This window comes from Trichosurus vulpecula, chromosome 8, assembly GCF_011100635.1.
Source record: "Trichosurus vulpecula isolate mTriVul1 chromosome 8, mTriVul1.pri, whole genome shotgun sequence".
NCBI lineage: Eukaryota > Metazoa > Chordata > Mammalia > Diprotodontia > Phalangeridae > Trichosurus > Trichosurus vulpecula.
Window position 1 is genome coordinate 72,329,126 of NC_050580.1, and position 22,096 is coordinate 72,351,221.

A 22,096-nucleotide genomic window follows, 5' to 3' on the forward strand; every position below is an offset into this window, starting at 1 on the left:
ACACTTGTTTTCAACTTCCTTTTGTATATTATCTTCTTCCATTAGATTGTAAGCTCCTTGAGGGCAAGGACTGTCAAGGACTGTCATCGTGTCCCTGATATCATGGTCCTCTTCACAAACACAACCTGAGAGTAGCCACTCCCTCTCCCCCTCCCCTTACCCCACCTGTATCCCTATATATTTCCATGGCTGAAGGCTGTCTTCTTAACTTCCAGTTTACTGGCTAGATTTCTTTCTCAAAAACCAAGCCTTAAATCCAATTCACTCTGGAGCTCACTCTGGAGCTCATAGGCTGGACGAGAGGTCCCTGCCCTCCTAGCACAGAGCGAATGTAAATACCAAATAGCAACTGTTTCTCTTTTGGCCAGGAACCCAGGAGGGCCTTGCCCCTCCCAGTTAGATTTTTCTTTTGAGTTTTGATTAAAGGGGCCATCCCTTGATTAACTTCTTAAAGAGGCCTATTCACTGAATGGCCATTACCTCACTCTAAGTGAAAACCTGAAAAGACCGTAGCCTAAAAGGGCCAAGATCTCCCGAAGAATCCTGGGCCATGTCCAGTCATCCTGATGAATATCAAGCCACTAGACCCAGATGGCTGTGGAGGAGAAAGTGAGGCTGGTGACCTTGCACAGCCCTCCTTCACTCAAATCAAAGACAACTGCGAGTCATGTCATCATTTCCTTGATGTCGTGGTACTTTTCAAAAACAAAGGACAAATACAACATTGTATTTCCAGCACTTAACACGGTTCCTGCACTTCTTATCGAGGCACTTAATAAATGTTTATTGGCTAGTGACTAATGATTACCAGTAACTAGTAATCCCAGGGTTACTAGCATGGCAGGTCAGGGAAATACTCTACATGTAGTAGATACAGATTTCAGCAGCTTCTGACAAAATCTCTTAGGGTATAATTGTGACCAGGATGGAGAAGAATGAGCTAGATGGTCATTGTCATGTAGGTTCAGAACTACTGAAATAATTGGATGGGATTTCTGTCTTCAAGTATTCAAAGGGCTGTCATAGGGAGGGAGGATTTGACTCTTCTGATTGGCATCAGAAATTAGGACAAGAAGCCATGGGGATGAGAGGTGCGACGATGTGGTGAGATAATTTTAGGATTAAGGCAATAAAAAAAAACTTCCTAGCATAATTAAAACTTTTCAGAAATGAAGTGGTTCACTTTGAGGGTGGAGGGATAGAGTTGTTTCTCCCCCTCTGTGAAGGCATAAAAGATGTGACTGAAGAATCAGTTGTTGAGAAGGATTCCTGTTCAAGCTCAGGTTGGGCCAGACAACCCCTAATATCCCTACCAACTCAGATCCAGTGATTCTGAAAGTAAAAATAAGTTTAAATTCAAAACAGATTATGCAGTCATCAAAATGATAGATGTGTTTTTGGATGAGCATGTATTTCGTAATTGTCATGATTCTACTTTGGGGTTATACCTTTCCCCTGTAGGGTCAGCTTTGTCATTCATTGTTCTGAACCATGGCACTAAAAGCTTTTCAAAGGAACTCTTCAAACTCCTGGGCTGTCAAAAAATGGAATTTCACACTCTCTAGGCACAATCTACCATGACAGCTCAAGGGATGGAAGCTGAAATTTCTCCGAACCAGGAGGAGTTTTAAAAAAAAAATAGCAAACACCATTTGGGAATTTAAAATTCATTAATCTAGAGACAATAGTTAAAAGACTGAACATGTAGTTCTCTCTGAACCAAAGCCCACCCTTTGCTGCTCAGCACTTGGCCATCACATACTTACCAGTGACAATATTCTGTGCCAGCTGAGCTGGCAGGCACATCTTTTGGTTTTCAGTTATGTAAGAACATGCCTCTGACTGTGACCATCCAAAAGAAGCACTGCAATAAGAAAGGACACCACAAGATGTGAAACTCCTATAGGAAGGTCCTTGATATTTCTAATGGTGAAATTGGAATCTGTGCCCAAAGAGGTTGAGAGGTTGATTCCTCTCCTCTCCATAGTTTAAAAAAAAGTCAGCATCCAAAACAATGAAAAATGCAAGTCACTATCATTCAACTAGGGTTAACCTAAACAGATTAGAATAAACACTAAACCAACCAAACTTCTCTTTCTAAAGAAAGCAATTGTCAAACTGGGGGGAGGAAATTGATTGGATTGGCCAAAAGCTCGATAAAATGGCCATGATTAGCTGATAACCTTTTATTTCCTAGCCTCTCCAACCATTTTTGGCATATATAATATATATCCCAAATCAGCATGTTGATGGCTAAATCTGTTTCCTATTCTTCACCCTCAACAGCTTTGAATTACGTAAAAAGAATGCTTGTTTTCTTTAACTATTAAGGAATTAAAGTCATGGAACAGAAATACAATGTAGAGAATGAGACAGGTGTACAATGACCTAATTCAATTATAATAAGGTGAGAAAAGTCACAGAGCATTTTTTTCAAGCCCTTTAATATATGCATCCAGAGCTCAAAATAGTGAATACCATATTGAGTTTTGAGACAGCCCATGTGGCATGTAGGCCACTGATGAATTCTAGCCTAAAACTTAAATACCTTATATGCAGAACTGCTTTCACCAAGAACAAACCACCAACCACAAGAACCAAATATTTCCTTAAATAAAAACATAGCTTCAAGGTTAGAATGGGCTTTTTTTGCCAATATATTACTATTTTAGCTTGTCCGTTCCCCACCAACCCTCTCACAGACGACTTCTTACATGATAGGCAGATCCATGGTTTTGCATTGTGGAGGATGAAAATGGTCATACAGTATGGACAGTTGTGGATGGATTATTGTCTACATTGTTGGAGAGATTATGGACATCAATAAAATCATTTATAAATATTAGAATTTACAAAAGAGCGTTAAGGGTTGAAAAGAACTTTCCATATGTTATCTAATTCAATCCTCATAACAGTCCTATGAGGCAGATACTATTATTATCTGAATTTTCCAGATAAGGAAAGTGAGACTAAGAAAGGTTAAATAACTTGCCCAGGATCATGCATTTAAATGTATGAGGCAAATTTGAACCCAGGGCTTCCTGAATCAAATTTCATCACTCTATTCACTGTACCACATCGCTACCCTTACTTCAGATGCACTGGAATAATTAAGTATTCTTATTTAATAGAGGATCTTAGATTTTTTTTAGCTAAAAAGAGAGCTCCAGAAAAATATATTAGCATTATCTCCACAATGATGGTGGTGAGGTGGTGCAATAAGTAGAAATCTGGACTTAGGATCAGGAAGAACTGAGTTCCAATCCTGCCTCAGATTCTTACAATCTGGGTGATTCTGAGTGAGCTATTTAATCTCTTTCAGTCTTAATTTCTTCATCTGTAAAATGAACCAGGGTGAGAATAGTACCTACTTCATAGGGCTGTTGTAAGGATTGCATGAGATGTATGTAAAGAGTTCTGTAAATCTTAGCTATCGTTTTTATTTTATTTTATTAGCAAGCCTAACAAATGTGAAATCACATCCTCTTTTTCATGAAGTCTGATCCATGGAAGAGGAGAGTTTCTTATTTATCTCAAGGTCTTACCCAAGCATGAACCCTGTGAATCATTTTGAGGGGCAATGTGATGTAAAAAAAAAAACCACTATTGGGCTGAGTCAGGAAATTGTTAGTTCAAAGCCCTCCTCTGACACAACATTCTACAGCTCTCTAGGGCAGCTGGGTGGTGCAGTGGATAGAGTGTCCAAGCTGGAGTCAGGAAGACTCATCTTCCTGAGTTCAAATCTGGCTGCAGACACACACTAGCAGTATGACCCTGGGCAAGTCATTTAACCCTGTTTGTCTCAGTTTCCTCATCTGTAAAATGAGCTGGAGGAGAAAATGGCAAACACCTACAGATTCTTTGCCAAGAAAACCTCAAATAGGATCAAGAAGAGTTAGACTTGACTAAAAAACACAACAATGGCTCTGTAACAATCACGAACAAACTCTTAAATATAACAATGAATATTATCCATGATCTGGACCCAACCTACCTTTCAAGCCTAATCTTTCCTGATATAAAATCTCCACTTAAGATAAACCAGTCTACTTGACCTGAACCTTATTTCCATATTCCCAACTCCTCTACTTTTATTCCAGATATTCTATCTCCCTGCAACGGCCTTTCCTCACTTCTACCTGCCCAAATCCTCCTGAGCTTCCTAACTAAAATGCTATATTTTCCCCATAGTTTCCACTGATCCCACCAACCAGAAGTAAGTACTCCCTCCTCTGAACTCCCATGGTATTTTGTATGTTTTCTATATCACTTATCATATCCTCTCTTATATCATAGCTATTTGTGTATGTATTTTCCTCCCCTGTTAAAGTATAAACTCTTGGAGGGCAGCAATTATGTTTAATTTACCTCTGTCTCTCATGGTTTCCAATTCAATACCTCACACACAGTAGGTGTTCAAGAATTGTTTGCTGAAGAAAATTGGGAGAAAATCTTTACAACCAGTGTCTCTGATAAAGGCCTCGTCTCTGAAATATACAAGGAACTGAGGCAAATTTATAGGAATACAAGTCATTCCCCAATTGAGAAATGACCAAAGGATATGAACAGGCAGTTTTCAGAGGAAGAAATTAAAGATATCTATAAGCATATGAAAAAATGCTCTAAATCACTACTGATTAGAGAAATGCAAATCAAAACAACTCTTAGATACCACATCTCTCCTGTCAAATTGGCTTAAATGACAAAACAGGAAAATGATAAATGCTGGAAAGGATGTGGGAAAATTGGAACATTAATACATTGTTGGTGGAGTTGTGAACTGATCCAGCCATTCTGGAGAGCAATTTGGAAATATGCCCAAAGGGCTATAAAAATGTTCATACCCTTTGATCCAGCAATACCACTTCTAGGGCTGTATCCCGAAGAGATCACACAAGTGGGAAAAGGATCCATATGTACAAAAATATTTATAGTGGCTCTTTGTGTAGTAGCAAAGAATTGGAAATCAAGGGGATGCCTGAACAAGGGGATGGCTGAACAAGTTGTGGTATATGAAGGTAATGGAATACTGTTGTGCTATGAGAAATGGGGAACATACAGACTTCATAATAACCTGGAAAAACCTACATGATATAATGCTGAGTGAGCGGAGCAGAACCAGGAGAACATTACACACAACCACAAATAAATGGATTCTGCGATGACTAACCCTGATGGACCTCGCTCTTCTCAGCAACACAAGGTTCAAAGACAACTCCAAAGGAGTCATGATGGAGAAAGCTATCTACATCCAAAGAAAGAATTATGGTGTCTGAATGCAGATTGAGGCACACTGTATGCTCTCCATTTTTTCCCCTCGGTTTCTCTTTTTTTTTCTCTTTTGTTTTTGTTTTGCTTTTTTGTTTTGTTTTGTTTCTTCTTTCTCATGATTCATTCCATTGGTCATAATTCTTCTCCACAACTTGACTAGTGTGTAAATAAGTTCAGTGCAAAGTAATATGTAGAAGAGATATCAGATTCCATGCTGTCTTGGGGCGGGGAAAGGGGGAAGAAAATCTGGAACTCAAAATTATGTGGAATTGAGTGTTGTAAACTAAAAATAAAAAATCTTAATTATAAAAAACAAAAACAAAAAAAAGAATTGTTTGCTGAATGTTCTTTAAAATGAATGCTGATCTCTGTTTGACTTTCACTCCGAAAAGGAGGCCATATCCTTTCTGATGAATCAGGTTATACAAGGCCCAGATGATAGCTGGGAATGTGTCCAGGGCTCTCTAAGTTTCAAGATACCAACCAGTAAACAGTAGTTTCAGTTAACTGAATAATATGCTTTTCTACTGAAAGTATTAATATGCCTGACATAGATTCAGGAGATGATTAATTCATAATATAATGTAATATAAGCCTGGCCTATCAATTTGCCAACTGACAGCTATATATTTGAAAGATCTTATAGAAATGGCATAATGACTTGCTAAACTGGGAGGGAAGCTGATGATACCATGTTGAAGCCAGCTCCTCTGGAGACAATTGTTTTGGAATTCCTTCTAGATGGCTGGCTGAATGAACATTCTCCTTTACCCATGTCACTTCTCAAGGCTTTAATTCCACATTAATGAGCAGTGAGAAGAAACTGTTTTTAAGCATTAGAACCCGGGATGTCAGAGCATCTGCTCTAAGGAGACATTGCACAGCCCCAGTGAACGTGGTTTCTTATTATTTGTATATCTGTAGAGAAAACAGGAAGAATCTCTGGGCTCTGCCAGAGGGAAAAAAAGAAGATAGAAACAAAAAGAAGAGAGGAAAGGGAATGGGAGGGGAGGGGAGGAAAGGGCAAGGAAAAGAACAGCCAGACCCAAAGAACAGTCATTGAAAATTCACTGTTGCCACAAAAAGAGGTCTCCAGCAGTATATCCCAGGGATCTTTGCTTAGCTGTATACCATGCAGTATTTTTATCAATGACCTGGATAAAGGGATAGAGGGCATGTTTATCATATTTGTAGATGTCACAAATCTGAAAGAGATAAGTAGGACACAGTAGGACAGAGTCAGTATTCAAAACATCATGGTAAGCTAGAACTCAGTAGGTCAAGTATCATAAGATGAAATGTGACCTCACAGCCTCACAAGAACAAGATTGGGGGAAAAAACTCACTAGTAATCTATTTTTTAAAAAAATCTTGGGGTTTAGCATACTGCGAGCTCCATATGAGTCAACAGTGCGATATGTCAGCCAAAAACACTAATGTGTACTTAAGATTAAGTAAGAGAGATACCATTTCCAGGACAAAGGTGATAATCCTGCTGTACTCGCCCACATCAAACTGCACCCAGAGTATTGTGTTCAGTTACAGGTGCCACATTTTGGAAGGACATTGGTAAGCTGGAGAGCTTCCTGAAGAGGGTAATTGGAATAATAAAAGCACTTGAGTTCATTCCATGTGAGGATGAATTGGAGGAAGGGGTCTTAACTTGGGCTGCATGGACCCAGGTGCATGGATAGATGTCAGGGAGTATGAATTTGGAAAATTATAATTTTATTTTCAATTACTTCTAACTGAAATTCAGCATTTCCTTCAATTATTTAAAAACATCACTCTGAGAAATGGTTCATAACATTCACCAAACTGCCAAAGGGGCCCATGACACACAAAAGGTTGAGAATCCCAGGATATTTAGCCCGGAAAGAGAGAAGAGTTGAGGGGAATCCACTATAACTGTCTCCCTGCATTTGAAGAGCTGGTTGAAGGATGAGGATGTTTGGCCTAAAGAAGAGACAACTTTGCAAAATAGAGCCATGATAGTTATCTTTAAGCATTTGATGGGCTGTCATGAAGAAGAGGTATCCCATGCTCATAGGGCAAAAAGTTATCTCATAGTCACAAGTCGGTTCAGCTGAGCTGTGTCAAGCATATTGGCAAGCACCAACTTCCTAATTAAAAACTGAGATGAAGCCTGCTCTATGTGGACCTGACATGAGTATTCAGCACATGAACTTTCTTCCTGTAGCATGTATCTGGAGTGTAATGAAGATATTCCCAAGAGTCATCAGATCTGACAACCACTACCCACATCTGCAGATTCATTGGGAATGAAGGGTAAGAAAATGAGAAAAGAGAGGGAAAAATAGGGAACAGTTGACTAAGTAAAATGGTGTTGAAGAACAGGATTCAGCTTTCTACATGCAGCTTAAGATATAGAAATAGCAGGTTCTTTGCCAGAGATAGAGCACATCTAACAAGGACCAGAAAGAACATATTTACCTAAAGAACAGTTAATCTGCTCAAGGGAAACATAAACTAAAAGTGGAGAAGGAGGGAGAAAACTACTGGAAGTCTCCTCACTAAAAGCAGAGTAATTGATAAATTCTTCATTTTCAAATTGTAGTAGAAGCAGTGAAAAGAATTGATATTCTGAACCTGATTTTGACCAATAAGAAAATAAATTGGCTGTCTTCTCTCTTATAATGTTAGCTCTTTAACAGCAGGGATTGTTGGGGTTTTTTGGGGGGGGGCAATCCATTATGATCTGAATTTTTTTCATTTTTAATATTTTATTTTCCTCCAATTGCATGTAAAAATAATGATTAAAATTCTTCTTTTCTGAGTTCCAAATTCTTTCCTTCCCACCCCTCCCCCTTCCCTAAGATGGCAAGCAATTTGATATAGGTTATATATGTACAACCGTGTAAAAATATTTCCATATTGGTCATTTTGTGGAAGAAAACTCAAACCAAAAAAGAAGAATAAAAAAGGAAAGTTAAAAATAGTATGCTTTGGTCTGTATTCAGATGCCATCAGCTCTTTCTCTGGAGGCAGATAGCATTTTTCATCATGAGTCCTTTGGGATTGTCTTGAATCATTATATTACTGAGAATAGCTAAGTCATTCACAAGTGTTCATTGTACAATATTACTGTCACTAGGTACAATGTTCTCTTGGTTCTGCTCACTTCACTCTGCATCGGTACGTCTTTTCAGGTTTTTCTAAAATCAGCCTGTTCATCATTTCTTACAGCACAATATTATTCCATCACAATCATATGCCACAACTCGTTCAGCCCTTCCCTGATTGATGGGCAGCCCCTCAATTTCCAATTCTCTGCCACCACAGAAAGAGCTGCTATAAATATCATTGTACAAATAGGTTCTTTCCTCTTTTTAAAAAAATCTCTTTGGTTTACAGACCTAGTAGTGGTATTGCTGGATAAAAAGGTATGTACACTTTTATAGCCCTTTGGGCATAGTTAAGAGCAGGACTGTTAAATTCATTGTATTTATGGCCTTAGCACCAAGCCTGGTGCCTGGCATATAGTAGCAGTTTAACAAATACTTGTTGATTCAAGAACCTTATAAGAAAAAGAGGCTGAAGCAAAACTCGCGACTCATTTCAAATTACCAATTCATAGAGTAACTATATTGATTATCAATTCCATTCATTCTTATTTCATTAGTGCTTTAAAGTTTACCAAGCACTTTTCCCACAACAATCTTAGGGAGTAGATGGTATAGCAGAATGCCTGGCATATAGTAGGCACTTGATTGAGCACTAGTGTCATCGTCTCCATTTTACAGATGAGAAAACTGAGGCTCAGAGATGTTAAATAATAACTTGGCTGTCATCACACAAAGGACTTGGGAGCCAGAATTTGAATCCAGGGCTCCTGAATCCAAGTCCATGACTCTTCCCACTACGCAACACCACCTAATTAGCAAAGTGAATTAGAGATCTTAATGCTTAGAACTACGGGCTATTTGGAGATAGCCTATGGCAGTGAGGGCTAAAGCTGTTTTATAGAAGAGATAACTTGGCTATAAAAGTAGCCCAGGCTCTTTACAAATGGGCCCATCTACACTAAGCAGATAATTAGCACCATTTTAAAGCACCAATTGTAAGTGCACAAAATAAGAATATACACAAGACTTTGTAAAACAGCTTTAGTTTCAAGCGTTAATAGACTGCCTTTTTTTTTCTCAATGTCTCCAAAATCTTCCTCTGGAAGTTGAGACCTAGTCTAACCAGCCTATGTCAAGTGTGTACTGGAAAATTGTAGAGTCAAGGGAATTCAATACTGCATGAATGACAGTACCCCAAGAGCAAGAAATAATGGATTGATGTGACCTTGAAAGCAGGTCCCTCGGGGTGTTGGCCTTAGCCTTGTCCTAGTGAACATTTTGATTCATGACTTGAACGAAGACATAAATGCCCTGTCTGTCAAATCTACAATGCCATGAAACTGGAGGGCTAGCTAACAAGCTGATGACATATTTAGAATCTAAAAAGATTTTGACAGGCTAGAATGGTGGACAAAATCTAATAAGATGAAATGCAAGAGGCATAATTGTAAAATATTATAACTGGGTTCAAAAATCAATAGCAGAAGTCCATAATGTGGGAGGAGGAGCTAGACAGTACTTCATGTGAAAATGATCTGAGGGTGCTATAGGAAAAATTCAATAGGAGTCAATGTACTCACCTCCTCATCTATACCTCTATGAATTCCTAGCTCGCTTCAAGACAGCTCAAGGGCCACCTCCTATCTGAGGCTTTTCCTAATCCATTTAATTTTAATTTTCCATTAATTTTCTTCCCTCTTTAAATTCCTTTGAATTATATTGAATGTATATGTGTGAGTAATGTATATATACATATATGCAATTATTTATGTATGTACTAAATGCCCTCCACTACCACCCCAAAAATGGAATTTCCTGAGGGCAAGAATTGATTTAATTTTATTTTTGTATCCCTAGCACCTAGCCTTACACATAGTAAGTTCATAACAAATATTTGTTATTGTTTCAATTGTTTTCTTGTGGCACTCCATACATCACACTTAAACAATTTCATAGGATCAATGGGATTACAACTGAGAGGTTGGAGATCAGTGTGCTCCCTTCATATTACAGCGTCACTGGAGACAGGTGTAGATACAGTGTCACTGTAGTAAGGACACCGAAGATCAGAGAAAATGACTTGCCCAATATGGATACGGTATATAATGGTAGCTTGGTTATACACAAGTGACATTGAAACCCACCTGTCTTGGTTGCCTTCATCTCCAACCCTATGACCATTTCCCATATTGAAATTATCACATGATTTGTCCAGCAGCCTTCCAGATGTATTTTCCGGATTAGATCCAAGCAACATATTTTCTGAGCAGGACAATCTCTGAATCAGGGGAAGATACTCCCGTTGGGGTACATTTGCAGAATCTGATCTGAACATTTGCATGAGCTGATTATCTTCTGGATTTGAGAGAAAAGGAAAGGAAGTGGGGGATAGGGAGAGAGAAAGAGAGAGAGAGAGAGAGAGAGAGAGAGAGAGAGGGAGAGAGAGAGAGAGAGACAGAAAGAGAGACAGAGAGAGAGAGAGAGAGAGAGAGAGAGAGAGAGAGAGAAATAGTGAACATTAATGCCATTCTATCTACTATATCTTACCAAGAATTTCAACTGCTAGAGACTCTTTGCAAAAACCTGGCTGTATCCAAAGCTGTGTTTGCATTTCTAAAAAAAGAAGGTGATTGTTGAATTTAGGCCATCTGTTCTCCACTATAATAGGAAAATTAAAGAAATGCCAGCATTTTGACATGTGAGGTTAAAGTTATACAAGGTATAAGTTACATGTGCATGTGTGAATGTCATCAATTTAGTTCTGGAAGGGATGTTAGAGATCATCTAAGCCAGCTCCTTCATTTTACTGAGACCCAGAGAGATAAAGCCACTTGCCCATTGGTCACATGGTTGGTAAGTGGCAAAGCCAGAATTTGAACTAAGTTCATGTGATTCCAACTCTCATGGTCTGCCTTCCACAACATAGTGCCTAATATGGAGGTGAGGTAACAAATGGTGCATGTTGTGTGTGTGCGTGCGTGCGTGTGTGTGTGTGTGTGTGTGTGTGTGTGCACGTGCAAAACCAAAATACCTAATCTTCTCAGGTAGCTGTAGTTACATTTCCATTTAGCTTTACAGTGAGGCTATAGTATGTATCTATTGAAAGGAAGGGCAGCCAAGCTCTGTAACGTGGATTGCTTTCACATCTGCACAAGCCCATTGCCATTGTTTTTGTTGGAAAATCAAAGGGGTTTGGTTTGGATTTTTTAGTCTAATGAGGGCTTTCTCATCTCGGCTCAAAATTTAAAAATATTTATTAAGTACCTATATCCAAGTCACTCTTCTGGGTGCTCCAGGAGATACACAGAAATAAAAGATATGGCCTCTGAATGCAAGAGGTTGATGACTAAACTTGTTAAACTAAGTACTGGGTGTTCTTTGGGTACAGTTGAATCACAAAGTAGAAAATCAGTCAGTGTGGGTAGGGAACAATAGTGGAGAAATATGGTAGATTTCAACTTCACTTAAGCACATGTGTTCATGAACAGACTCTGGATGGTTAACTTTATGCTCATTTATTTATTTGGGCTTGGAGGCAAAGATTAAGAGAGCTTAAAGTTTCCTGAAGGCATGCCCCTTTTCTACTTTTTAATCAACCAGTATTTATTAAGCGCTACTATGTGCCAGGCGCTGTGTTAGGTACTGGGGCTACAGAAACAAAACTCTTTCACCAGTCATCTCTCATTTAAATTTAACACAAACACAGCAAACAGATTTAACTCTTTCAATGCAAACAATTCCAGGGATGAAGAAAAGTTTAGTTTAAGGCATATAATGATAAGTTTGAATAAAATTTTTACCTAGCTTCGTATTGCTACATGTGTTTTGTTTGGTTGAATAGTTACATGAATTTGCAATGGTTTCCCTAAGTTTATCCTATTCCCCAAAGATCACATACTTCACAACTGGAAGGTACCTTATGATGAAATTCAACAAACATCTATTGAGCAACTACTATTTGCCAGGCATTTGTCCTTTTCTCCAGCCCCCTACAGGTGGATGTTTTCCAACATTCTTTCCTTAGTCCTCTCCTTTCTATAGTCCTTTCCTTTCTCTCTCTTCCTTGACAATCACGTCTATGCAGATAACATCCAGATCTGTATCTCTAGTCCTAACATCTTTGCTTAGTTCTACTCCAGTATTTAAGCTCCAGACCTGCATTTCCAACTACCTGATGGTCATCTGGTTGCCCTAGCTACACTTCAAACTCAACATGTCCATGACATAACATCATTCCCCATCCTTTTTCTTCCATATCTCATCAGTCACCAACTTGTGTATATTTTAGATATCTCTTGCATCTGTCATGTCCATTCTATTTTGATTGAGCAACAATACAGTCTGACTCTTTTATTTTTACAAGTGGGGAAACTGAGGGCTAGAGAGGTTTGGCAACTTGCCCAATAACACAGCTGGAGAAAGCAGTGAAATAGGGATCCCAACACAGTTCTTTTGAGTCTCAGTCCAGTATACTGGGTAGTTTAGTAAAAGATAGATAATAAAAGGATTTCTTCTGTGAAGTTTGGATTCAGTCAAAGCACTGCACTTGAGGACCTAATGGGCCACTTGTGGCCTCGAGACTGCATGTTCCCCACCCCTGCACTATCCATTCACATGCTATATGGAGGCATTTGGCTGAAGTTTAACTCCCACTAAAGGAAGTGCAATTACATTGAGAGAAGACAATTTTGTTTTTCTTTGTTTTCCAGCAAAAAAAAATAGTATGACCCAATATGCAGTTATTCCTTTCTATCTTAATTCCCCATTCCCCTAATACTCTCTCACATGACCTGGTTTTGAGAACCCTTAATAATCTTCTTTGAGAAAGTATAGGTTAATTATTGTGGAGTAACACATTTGAAAATCCTCTACAGAGAAAAGGCTGGTTAATCTCCCTAAAATACAACTTTCATCATGTCACTCTTTGCCATAAACCTCTAGTGGCCCCCTGTTGCCTTTAGAATAAAGTTTAAACTCCATCATACATTCAAGCCCTCACCTTTGTAATCTTATCTATGTAACCCCATTTAATTCAACAGTTATTATTAAATACACAAATATAGACATATACATATACACACACATATATATATGTGTATATGTACACATATATATACACACACATGGAATTATGTTAGATGCTAGAAAGACAGAAATAAAAAAAATAAAAATAACACTTGCCATCAAGGAGCTTCTATTCTATCAGAGCAACAAGACATATACATGTGGATAAAACATGTACACAGCTACATGTAATGGAAGAAAATTTAGGGAAATGGGGACAACTAGCATCTGAGGAATGGGAGTGGGTGAGAGAAGGCTTCACAGAGTCCCTAGCACCTGAGATGAACCTTGAAGGAAGAGGGAATTCTGAAAGGCATAGATAGGAAGGGAGCATATTCCAGGCTTGGCAGATGGTTTGTCAACTGCAGAAGTTGTAGGTGGAATATTGAATTTTTGGAACAACTAGTGGTCTAGTTTAACAGTTATGTGGAGTTTGTGAATTGAAATGATTTGAAATAAGGCTGGGAAGGTAGATTGTAGCCATGTTTTAGAGAGCCTTCAATGTTACACCAAGGAGTTTGTAGTTTATCTCCTTCTACGCAAACCCTCTGACTCAGCAAAAATTGGTGTAATCCTTTGGTCCAGAGCTTTTAAAGGCAACATGATGTAGTGGAAAGAGCATTGAATTTTAAATCCCATATCTGCTACCACCTAATACTTGTGTGATCTCATGAAAATTGCTTCACCTCTCTGAGCATCAATTTGATCATCAATAAAAGTCAGGCACTGTTAAGCATATACTCCAAGGAGGCCAAAATAAGCAAGATCTTATGCATGCCAAAATATTCATAGCAGCACTTTTAAAGTACAAAAGAAATAGAAACAAGTAGATGTTCATTAATCTGGGGAATGGCTAACATAGGAGTCTTTTGTGTGCCATGGACTCCTTTTGCAGGCTGGTGAAACTTAATGCCCCCCTCCTTAGAATGACGCTTTTATGTGCATACAGTAAAATACATAGAACTACAAAGGAAACCAAAAGCTAGTGAAAATAAATATGTAATTTTTTTCCTACTCAAGTTCACAAACTCTCTAAAATCCATTCCTTTCTTGGGTCCATTGGCACTATGTTAAGAACTCTTGGGCTAAATAAATTGTTGTACAGTTATCCCTTCCACATCATAGGGGTTAGGGACACAGTGCCCTTGCAATCTGGAAAATCTCTGCAAAAATGTTTTGGCCCTTCCTTTGTGCTAGAGAAGAAGTTTGAATTACTATGGTATTAAAAGATAAAATATATATTATATAATATTAGACATATATTTTAGGCATTTCTGTGTTTCTAAGCTTTTTCTGTGTCATCTGCTGACCTTTTTGTGTTGTCTATGACTTCCACAAAACTCCCCAAAAATTTCCATTTAATTTTTAATGCCAACCTGCGATATATTGAAACCATGATGGGGAAAGTCACAACGTGGAAGGGATGACTGTACATAAATATAAGGGAATACCACTATGGCATGGGAAATAATGAATATCAAAATTCAGAGAAGCCCTGGAAGACTTTTATGAACTAATAGAGTGAAGTAAGCCAAATCAGGAAAACAATATATATAATCATTATGAAAATGTAAGTGAAAAGGAGCGAAAAAGAAAACTAAATCCTGTTTAATTAAAATGACTAAGGTTGGTGAGAGGATATATTAAAAATAGGCCTCAATTTCTTCTTTGCAGACATGGGGGACTATAGGTATGGAACATTACATAAATTTACATATTTGATTGATCATAAAAGATTTAATCATATTAGCATTTATATGATACTTTCTTTGCAAAGCATTTTTATAAATATCATCTCATCTTCATAACAACTGTAACAGGTAGGTGCTATTATCCCCATTTTACAGATGAGAAAACTGAGGTAAACAGAGGTTAACTGACCTGCTAAGGTCACTTACACATCTAATAAGAGGTTAGGAGAGGAGCCACAAGCAGAAAAAACAGGAAAAACAGAACGAAATGGTTTGACCTCAGGTCTTCCTGACTCCAAGTACCAATACTCTATCCACTGAAACGCCTGCCAGAAGGGACCTGTGTTCTTTGGTTTTGTTGACCTGCTTTTTTATTCTTTGGGTCATTTTTTATTCTTTTTTATAATGGATGATTCACTGGATAAATGAACAGGGAGGAATATGGGTAGAAATGAAGATAAGTAAAAATAAAATATATCAATAAAATGAAAAATTGAATATAAATGAAATGAGGTCGGACTATAATGATCTCTAAGTTTTCTTCCATAGCTCAAAATCATTTATCTTGCTTTTCACCACCTCTATTACTTTTCTCAGACTATTTTCCCATCTAAAAATGATATCTCACATTTATATAGTGCTTTAAGAACAAGGCATCAGCCTTCCAACAACCCTACAAAGGTAGTCAATGCAAGATTTATTCCCATTTTGCAGATAAGGGAAAAGATTCAGAGACACTAAGTGACTGGCCAAGGGTCTCACAGCTAATAAGTGTCTGATCTGTGGAACATCTGAAAGGAATCCCATAGCACTAGTGACTCATTTACATTGAGAACCATGAGTATGTCATATTAGAAGTATTTTCCATAGAACTGTGACTGTGGCATTACTCACCTGATAAAACTTGGGAAAACTGCCGGGAGCTCATCTGTGCATTAAATCGGTGCTGGTCAGAGCAGAGGTCCAGCAAACATTTACACGTCTTGGCAGTATCAGTAATGAAAGTGTGTTTCTTACCACTGATGTTGCTTTCAATGGTGAATTTCTTTCTCTAAAGAAAGAAAACATAAAGACTCTCACATGGTGATTTATCCACATTCAATTCACTGAGTTCTACCAGCTATTTCATTTCAGCTAGCACAGGTTCATGAGGAGTGTCTAACTATCTTCACAATCATCCCTCCAGGACCAGGACAAATGGTCCAGAGCCTGGAAACTTCATTCAGTCAATGTGCCCAAGACTGTCTCTCCACCCATGTAAGCAGCAGGTCTGAATCTCTGCTGTAAAGCTGAGCCAGAATGAACTGAACAGTTCATTTTCCTCCAATCTAATTTGCTCATAGTCATTTAAGCATAGCTAATAGCAATCCCCAGGGAAGAGAAGAAGCCCACCGATCTGGCACTTGAGCAATAAGCCCAGGGAACAGAAAAACCCAGAATGAAAACAAGCAGAGATAGGGAGCAGTAAACAAATTAGTAAGCAGACTAAGCAAGTTTGGTAAAGTGGAAAGAATACTGATCTTAAAGAAATTTTAAAGGAAAAAAAAGGAATCCTGATCTTAATGTCTAGTATAACGAGGTTCCTTGAAGAGTAGTACTATATCATTTTTGCTTTGTACATTTAGCACTGAGCAAAATTCTAGACAAATGGTAGGTATTTAATAAATGTTTGTTGTGGTGGTGGTTGGAAAGTCTGTGTTTGAATCTTAACACTACACTTACTAACTGTGAGACCCATAAGCTCTCTGAAGCATAGTTTCCCCATCCATGAAGTGGGAACAATACTGATAGTAGTGTCTATTTCCCAGTGTTGTTGTAAGGCTCAAAGTATATAAGTATGATAACTTACATTTATATATTAAGCTTTAAAGTTTCAGAGCATACTACACACTTGCAAATGACAGTTATAATTAGAACAACCCAAACCTGGCCTGCACAACTGGGGCACAACAGGAGGTAGGTACTATAGGTAATATTTATTAGCCCCATTTTGCAGATGTGAGAACTGAAGCTCAGAGAAATTCACAAGATCCTAGATTTGAGCTAAACTGGACCTTTATTTTACAAATAAACAAACTGAAGGGCATAGCAGTCAAATAATTTGTCCCTGGTCACACAGCTCAGAATTGTGGAATTTTAATCTAGGTCTTCCTAACACCAAGCCCAGCACACTATTCACTACACCATGCTGCCATCAACTATGATTAAAGAATAAAGAGGAAGGAAAACAGGAGGAGAAGCAGGAAGAAAGAGGAAAAACAATGAGGAGGAGAAGGAAGAAGGAAAAGAGAGTTTCCGCAACTAATTGTAGTCCTGCAGAAAGGTAGATAGAATAAATACATATGCGAACAAATCACATCCCATAAGTGTTGATAAAAACCTTCTTGGAAAATAGTTCCCTTGAAAACTGAAATACTAAAGCCAGATGTGGTGTCCTTTAATACCAATGGGGATACAAAAGGACAGAAATAACAAGTGAGAAAAATGGTAGAACAGTCCTGACTGAACACCCAGTCTAGACTACCTGCCCACCAGTGTCAACACTGATGGATTCCTAGAGTTAAGAGAGCCTTACCTAGAAGGAAAACCTAATCCTGCAGGCCTTAAAATGACAGCATTCGCCAGAGTATATAATGTAGAAGAATGGCATACACAAAGTTTGGTCTCTTCAAGGTTATGTTTTCCATTCTTTCTATGGAATAGCGGGCAACAAGGAGGGGGTGGGGAAGTAAATGATGTGTTGCCCCTGAATTGGACTGACCTGGGTGGAAATTTTTCCCATTTCTTGCCATTGGAAACGTAAACTTGCAATTCTATTATTGTTTTTTACTTCATATACAATTATGCCTTTGGCACAAATTCCCAAGCTCATCTCTGCCTCTGGCATTTTCTTTTCTTGGAAGACTCAATAGAATAAAACACCATATTCTGGAAGCTTCTGGGTCAGCTAAGGAGACAGAAATGACTGGTTTAGAAGCACACAATTAAAGCAATCAATGGATATTTGTTTAGCTCCTATTACAGTGCCATATTACACTGGGGATAGAAGGGGGAGTGAGGAATTCAAAGATGGATAAAACAAACCCTTTCTTTTATCTTTAGATAAGAATAAGTAGGAATGCATCTTGTCATATACCTTCAATTTTTTGTTTCTCTGTGGACTCCTCTTGATCTGCCTGTAGAAATGTGTGGGTCTTCCTAATTCTGAAATAAAAACTCTTCCTTTTCTGTCTATATTTTCTAACGATCATCTCATCCAACCTCTCCATACTCTGACCAAATCTCTTAAAAACATTGTCTACACTTAGTTCTTCTCAGCAATGCAAAGACCTAAAACAATTCCAGAAGACTTGTGATTCAAAATACCATCCATATCCAGAAAAAGAAATATGGGATCTGAATGCAGATTGAAGCAGACTATTTTCTTTCTGGTTTTGTTTTGTTTTATGGTTTTTCTTTCTCCTGGTTACTCCCATTCATTCTTATTCTTCTGTACAACATGACTAATGTGAAAATCTGTTTAATAAGAATGTATATGTAAAACCTATATCATATTGCAGGCCATCTAGGGGAGGGGAGGGGGAGAGAGGGGGAGAAAATTTAAAATTTATGGAAGTGAATGTTGAAAACTAAAAATAAATAAATTAACTTAATAGAAGAGATATTAAAAATATAGTCTACAGCTGATACCGCTACTTCTTCACTCTCTTCTCAAGCCCTTGCCAGTTGGCTTCTGTTTTCATGACTGTTGTATAACTACTCCCTGAAGAGTGATTGATGCCTTCCTAATCATTGAATTCAGCCACCTTTTCCCAATTCTTACCTTCTTGACTATTATTCTGACCTGACAGCAGATCATCCTCTCCTTGTAGATAGTCTCTTGGCTTCAGAGATACCCGATTCTCCTCCTACCTCTCTAAGTGGTTCCTCTCTTTTTTTCCTACCCTGACTCCTCTTCCTCTTTTCATATACTTAGGATAAATGGACCTCAGGGTTCTTTGGCCTCCCTCTCCTCTCTCTCTCCACACTTTCTGCATGGGCAATCTTGTCATATTCCATTGCTTCAACTTTATGAAAATGACTTCCACATCTTTATCTCTAGCCCTGATCTCAAGAACCACATCTTTAGTTTCCTACAAAACATCTCCATCTTTACATATTGAGCTCGACATGTCCAAAATTAAGCCTACTGTCCCCCTTCAGTCTCTTCCCCCTTTTGATTTCATTATTTCTGTTAGTGTAACCAGCATTCAAAAGTGCTTTGCAAACCTTAAAGCACTGTGTAAATACTAGTTGTTATGATCACGGAACAGGCATTTATTAAGCATGTGCCATGTACCAGGCACTGTGCTAAGCACCTTACAAATATCTCATTTGATCTTCACAACCACCCTGGTGGGTAAGTGCCATTATGATCCCATTTTTACAGTTGAGGAAATGGGGCAGACAGAGGTTGACTTGTCCAGGTTTACATTGCTGGCAAATATCCAAGGCTGATTTGAACTCATTAGTCTGCTCAAAACTCTTTAATGGCTCTTGATTGTTTATCAAGTAAAGGTCCAACTCTCTAGCTTGGCATTGAAGGCCTCCTATAGTATTTGTGCCACTCTGTGTTTCTAATTCTAAATCATATTATTCCTGTCCATGTGGCTTCTTGTCGATAAATTGGGATATCAAGTATCCTTTATACATGCCTTTTACTTTCCTACTTTTATGACTGTGCTTAGAGAATTTCTATCTCCAAAAGTTTGTTAAATTCCTACTTGTCCGTTAAAGCCCAAGTCAAATATCAACTAAGTACCAGATTTTTTGTAGGGCATTGATAAGCTGGAAGGGGTTTAGAAGAGGGTAACCATGATGGTGAAGAAACTGGCTATACAGCTCAGTTGGGGTATCTAGGGAACCTGATGAAGAGAAGACTAAGGGCAGTGGGGAAAGTGGCATTAGACATGACAATTGTCTCCAAATATAACAAGGTGAAGAGTAGAGAGCACAGAGCAAGCCTAGAAGTAGTGCATAGCAACTTCAAAGAAGCAAAATTTAGGCTTTGAATTACGAAAAATATTCTTCCAACTAGGACTATCCCCAAATAGAATGGCATTCCTCCCTCACAAGGGACATTAAAACAGAAGCTAGAAAACCACTTCAGGGGTATTTTTTTTGAGAGAATTCTTCTTCATGCATGAGTTGAACTACAGGAGTCATTTCCAAATTCTTTTGACCACACATCACTATCAGTAAGAAAAACCTGAGCACAGACCTCCAATATAAGCATATTTACTAATTTCTAAGTTGCACACATAAAATATTACATACCAATAATAATTATGTATGCTAATCATTTGTAAAACATATGAAATAGACATTTAAAGGATAAAATAAAGATGAAATAACATTTGATATTAGAAGTCATTAGGGAGCCGCTGATATTTATTGAGTTGGAAAGTGATATGGAGATATTTGCATTTTAGAGAAAATCACTTTGACAGTTGTGTAGAAGATGAATTGAAGAGGAGAGAAACTTATAGCAGTGAGTCCAAATAGGAGGCCACTGCGATAGTTCAGGCATGAGGTAATGAAGGACTGGGGTGGAGGCTGGGTAAATAGAGAGGAGACCAATATGAGAGATATTGTGAAGGTAGAAATGACAAGATTTGGCAACTGGTTAGAGAGGTGAGGTAGAGAATAGAAGATGAAATTGAGGTTGTAAACTTGCATACATGGAAGAATAGTGGCACCCTTGATAGTAACAGGGAAATTTGGGGAAAGACTATGTTGAGGGGGGTAAAAATAATACAAGAAGATTCATCATAACAATACAATCCATCCGTGGCTGCTCATCTGGTACAATTCATTCTGTCTTACCCAAAGTGAAAAGGGAAGTGGTAGGGAGTAGCAGGAAAAGACACAACCTTTACTCCTGATTGCTTGCCTCTGAATGAAAGGCTCTCCCGGACACAGCCATAAATAAGGTGATTAAGGGACAGGAAGTAGGTATTTTGGGGACAAGGGTAATTGGAGGGGGATTCTAATGACTTATGTGTAGCTGCTACTACGATCAATTAGATTATAACTGCACAGACAGGCCATCAATTATTTCAGAAGGAAGAGGTTGGGGCCTTCACAAAAGGAAGGACTGGAATGAAGGAGTGTTGGGTTAATGTTATTGTACTGGACGCAAGTCCCATAGTTGGTTATGGCTGTCAAAGGAAGAATGACACCTACCTTTCTATTTTCTAATTAGTTGAGGATATATCCCTTCAGGTCAGGCTATAGCCTCCACTTTGGAGACCACTGAATTAGGGGGCCTCAGAAGACCCTTCCAACACTGAAATTTTGTCTTAGCTCCCCTATGGAGACTTCATGATCCTTCCATTAATATTGACCCTTCCCATCTTTGGCCTCATGTGGAATCTTGTTCATACCTCGCATATACTTGTCAATTATTTTTTACTATTCCTTTTGTGTACGTGTCATCATTCCTCATTCCAATCTCTTTATCATTCTGTAAGCTTCATGGGGAGCAGGAACCTCAGGCCATATCTCTTTAAAGATCATCTGGCTTAGTGTCCACAAAGTTTTGCACATCTGCATATTCATTTACATTCTAACTTTACATGTAACTAGTGATTTCTCCAACTCCTGAATGCTTTCTGGGAATCAGGCCCAGAGTAGGAAGAATGAATTGGTAGGTTAAGGAGCCCCACATGGGAAAGGCTGAGGTATCATAGGGCAAAGTAATGTGGGTCTGGAAGTCAGCCTGGGGAGGTCCATGGTGATACAGGCTGAGCTCAAAGGGGCAGAGGCAAAGGGCCTGTCAAAACAACCAGTCTTCTCAACTCTGAAATTCTGTGATTGTGTGATTCTATAAATCATGAAGGAGTTCAGATATTGAGTGAGAAAATACAGTATACAAGAAAAAGACCAGAGGCAAGAGGCTTGTCCAGAATCTTCAAGTGTCCTGAGCAGCAGGAGCAAAAGGAT

The 22,096-nt window shown here is 38.4% G+C and overlaps 1 protein-coding gene across 1 annotated transcript in view; it reads right to left on the reverse strand.

Annotated features, from left to right (window-relative positions):
• Positions 1-22,096, reverse strand: part of FRMPD2 (FERM and PDZ domain containing 2) — a 215,795-nt gene that overhangs the window by 147,293 nt on the left and 46,406 nt on the right. The window contains 4 exon segments of the mRNA XM_036736525.1: positions 1,767-1,864; positions 10,502-10,712; positions 16,007-16,163; positions 17,874-18,059. Coding sequence (XP_036592420.1) covers positions 1,767-1,864; positions 10,502-10,712; positions 16,007-16,163; positions 17,874-18,059 — 652 coding nt within the window.